The sequence below is a fragment of the Lepisma saccharinum genome, chromosome 4 (assembly GCF_977018435.1).
Source record: "Lepisma saccharinum chromosome 4, izLepSacc3.1, whole genome shotgun sequence".
In the NCBI taxonomy this organism is placed as follows: domain Eukaryota; kingdom Metazoa; phylum Arthropoda; class Insecta; order Zygentoma; family Lepismatidae; genus Lepisma; species Lepisma saccharinum.
The window spans coordinates 68,973,061-68,977,052 of NC_139232.1; the positions used below are offsets into that span (position 1 = coordinate 68,973,061).

Sequence of the window (3,992 nt, forward strand, 5' to 3'; positions counted from 1 at the left end):
CGGGAGCGGTCTCCTTCGTTATTACTCAGTGTTTCCTTCGGTATTACTCAGTGTTTGTAGTGTAGCTGTAGTGTTCGTCTAGAATAAACAGGAAGGTAAGCCAACATCCTTTGATTTGGTGATTATTCCCCAAACTGGTGACCCCGACGTGATCGTTTTTTTTGGGGGGCCGTGAATTGTGATTACCCCCTTTGTGTACCATACCAGCCGGATCGAACAAGTTCACGCTAGACGACGCGCCCAATCCCCCTTTGTTCTGGACGCACCAACTACACCGCGATGACAGAGGAACTTCAAGCGCAGCTCGACCAACTCAGGCGGGAAAACGAGCAACTCAGACAGCAAGCACTTCAACCGAGGACTCCAGCACCGCACGCAGTACAATCGCAACAGGACTCCGTACATCGAGTGAGTGTGAAGCTCCCCCCATTCTGGCCCGAGGACATGGAATTGTGGTTCTCCCAAGTGGAGGCCCAGTTCACCATCGCCCACATCACCCGGGAGGAGACGAAGTTCGCATACGTCGTGGGACAGTTAGAAGGTCGGTACGCGTTCGAAGTGAGAGACATTATACGTACAACACCGGCAACCGACCCTTACACCCGGCTGCGGACAGAACTCACGCGAAGATTTTCCCTGTCTGAAAATCAACGATTGCGGCAGATCCTGATGGAAGAAGAAATGGGCAGTCGCAAACCGTCCCAGTTCCTACGTCACCTCCAGTCACTCGCAGGCACCACTCCCATGCGTGACGACTTGCTGCGCACGTTGTGGCTCCAACGCCTGCCCGCTCAAGTTCAAGCGATTCTGCAGGTGCAGTCTTCGGAACTTCCGCTGGACCAACTTGCCACGCTCGCGGACCGCATCGTGGAGGTGAGCCCCCCCATGCTCACCCCCGCGACAAGCAACATCGCCGCACAGTTCGTCTCGCCCAACCCGCCGGCTATCTGCGCGACCGCGACGCCACTCGCGCCCGCCTCCGACACGGTTCGGCTTCTCCAACGCGTCGAGGAGCTAACTCGTCAAGTCGCGTCCCTGCAAAGCGACTTTCGCGCCTTCCGCGGCCGCTCGCAATCGCGTGACCGTACCAGCCCGCGCCGCTACGGCCGCAGATCGCCGTCAAGAGGAAGAGATGAGGGAATATGCTGGTATCACCACCGCTTCGGCGACCAGGCTCAGAGGTGCAACGACCCATGCACGTACGCGCCCGCGACAACAAACACCAACGGCAGCCGCTAGTCGCGGCAAACGGCTGCCGTCCTGGTGGAAGCCGCCTGTACGTGACCGACCGCTATAGCCGCCACCGCTTCCTCGTCGACACAGGGTCGGATATTTGTTGTTTCCCGAGACGTTTGCTCCCGGACCGACGCCATCCGACCGACTACGTGCTCAGTGCCGCAAACGACTCGACGATCAAGACGTACGGAATTCTGCCCCTCTGCCTCAAACTCGGCCTGCGTCGCGAGTTTTCATGGCGTTTCGTCGTCGCGGACGTTTCCGTGCCCATCATCGGATCGGACTTCCTGGACCACTTTGAGCTGCTGCCGGATTGTCGCAACAAGCGTCTGCTCGATGGACGAACGGGACTCTCGGCTCCCTGCCAGCCAACGAACACTATGCAACCCAGCATCAAGGCCTTGTCGAACGATTCTTCATACAGCGACGTCCTAGCCGATTTCCCGACGCTCACGCGTCCCGCCGGCACGCCGCGAGAAGTTCGTCACTCCACGGTTCACTACATCCGGACGACCCCGGGCCCCCCCGTGTCCAGCCGACCTCGCCGCCTCGCTCCAGATCGCCTACAAATAGCCAAGGCCGAATTCGACTCCATGTTGCGCGAAGGCACCGCACGTCGCTCCGACAGCCCCTGGTCTTCGCCGCTGCACATGGTACCCAAGAAAACGGAGGGCTGTAGACCGTGCGGGGACTACCGTGGCCTCAATGCCCGGACGATTCCGGACAGCTATCCAGTGAGGCACATCCACGATTTCAGCAACCACCTCCACGGATGCACCGTCTTCTCGGTCATCGACTTGGTCAAGGCGTACACACAAATTCCTGTCAACCCAGACGACATCCCGAAGACAGCGATCACCACGCCATTCGGGTTGTTCGAGTTCCCATACATGACCTTCGGACTACGCAACGCCGGGCAGACGTTCCAGCGTTTCATCGACGAAGTGCTCTCAGGACTGGATTTCTGCTTTCCATTCATCGACGATATACTCGTCTCATCACGCAACCACGAGGAACACCGCGAACACCTACGCGCCCTCTTCGGACGTCTCTCGGACCACGGCATCCTGATTAACACCCAGAAGTGTGTGATTGGGACCCCCTCCGTCACGTTCCTTGGGTACGAAGTCTCCGCTGCCGGCACACGACCGCTTCCCGACCGCATCGCAGACCTACAGGACTTCAAACGACCAGCCACGGCTCGCGGCGTGCGTCGCTTCCTCGGCATGATCAACTTCTACCGTCGTTTCCTGCCATCCTCTGCCAAACACCAAGCTCCTCTGCATGCTGCCGTCACCACCCTCCGAGGATCCCAGCCATTCCCATGGACGCCGGACCTAGAACAAGCTTTCGAGGCCTGCAAGACCAGCCTTGCCAACGCCACGCTCCTGGCCCATCCGCATCCCGAAGCCCCGCTGGGACTTTTCACCGATGCCTCCGCCACCTCCGTCGGTGCATGCATGCAACAGTTCGCCAACGGCTCGTGGCAACCCCTCGCCTTTTTCTCCCGGAAACTCACCACCAAGCAGACCGAGTGGCCACCGTACTACCGCGAACTTCTCGCAGTCTACGCAGCCGTTCAGCACTTTCGTCACATCCTGGAAGCGCAACACTGCACCATATACGTGGATCACAAGCCCATCACCTACGCCTTCCAGCAGCGGCGTGACAAACTACCTCCAGTGCAACTCAACCAACTTTCCTTCATCGCTCAGTTCACCACGGACATCCGCTACATTGAAGGCACCTCTAACGTGGTGGCGGACGCGCTATCGCGGGTGGACGCAGTTCGCGGGAACACCCCCTCCCCCGATCTGCGCTCCCTCGCCTCCGCCCAAGAAGAGGACGATGAGCTCCTGAACGGCGATTGCGACCTCCACCTCCAGCTCATGGACATACCTGGCACCGAAGTCAAGCTCTACTGCGACACCTCCACCGCGAAACCCCGGCCGTATGTACCCGCCGCGCACCGCCGACGCATATTTGATGCCTTGCACAGCCTCAGTCATCCCGGTACCCGAGCATCCGCGCGCCTAATCGCGTCGCGTTTTGTCTGGCTCAGAGTCCAGCAAGACTGTCGCGCTTGGGCCCGATCGTGCCAAGACTGCCAGCGCACCAAAGTTTCCCGACACGTGCACGCTCCATTGGGCAATTTCGTTCCTCCGTCTGCAAGGTTTCAGCACGTGCACATCGATCTGATCGGGCCTCTCCCATCAGCGGGACCCTATAAGTACTGCCTGACAGCCGTGGACCGTTTCACCCGTTGGCCCGAAGCCTTCCCCTTGGAACGCATCACCGCGGCGGACGTCGCGACGGCCTTCACATCGTGTTGGATCTCGCGATTCGGTTCCCCCGGCCGCATCACAACAGATCAAGGGCGGCAATTTGAATCAGAACTCTTCCGCGAACTAGGACGGACTATCGGCTCCGAGCGCCATCGCACCACCAGCTACCACCCGTGCGCCAACGGCATGGTCGAGCGCTTTCACCGCCACCTCAAGGCAGCACTCATGTGCCACCCAAAGGGCTGCATTGTGTGCCTTTTACCTACCCACGCCCGCTTGCTCGCGAGGACAGGTATACCTGCTCGCCTGCCCACGGCAACGAGTCGACTTGCGTCTTTACCCGGGTTCTTGGTCTTCAAGGCGCTCTGCGCTTACAAGGTAACTGGGCATTTAACAAGACCCGGGCGCCTGCAAAACCTGCTGGAAGGAAACAGCCCTCCGGCAGCGTGTCGCTCCAGGTGTTTCATCACC

General features: G+C 59.6%; 1 protein-coding gene across 1 annotated transcript; it reads left to right on the forward strand.

The window, feature by feature from the left end:
* The first annotated feature begins 279 nt into the window (after positions 1-279).
* Positions 280-1,239, forward strand: LOC145986961 (uncharacterized). The gene has a single exon (XM_083121425.1). It carries the CDS (start codon positions 280-282, stop codon positions 1,237-1,239), a length of 960 nt encoding a protein of 319 aa, XP_082977551.1.
* Positions 1,240-3,992: the final 2,753 nt, after the last annotated feature.

Coding starts and splice junctions, on each gene's coding strand:
- LOC145986961 (XM_083121425.1), top strand. CDS start 280: ATGACAGAGGAACTTCAAGCGCAGCTCGACCAACTCAGGCGGGAAAAC.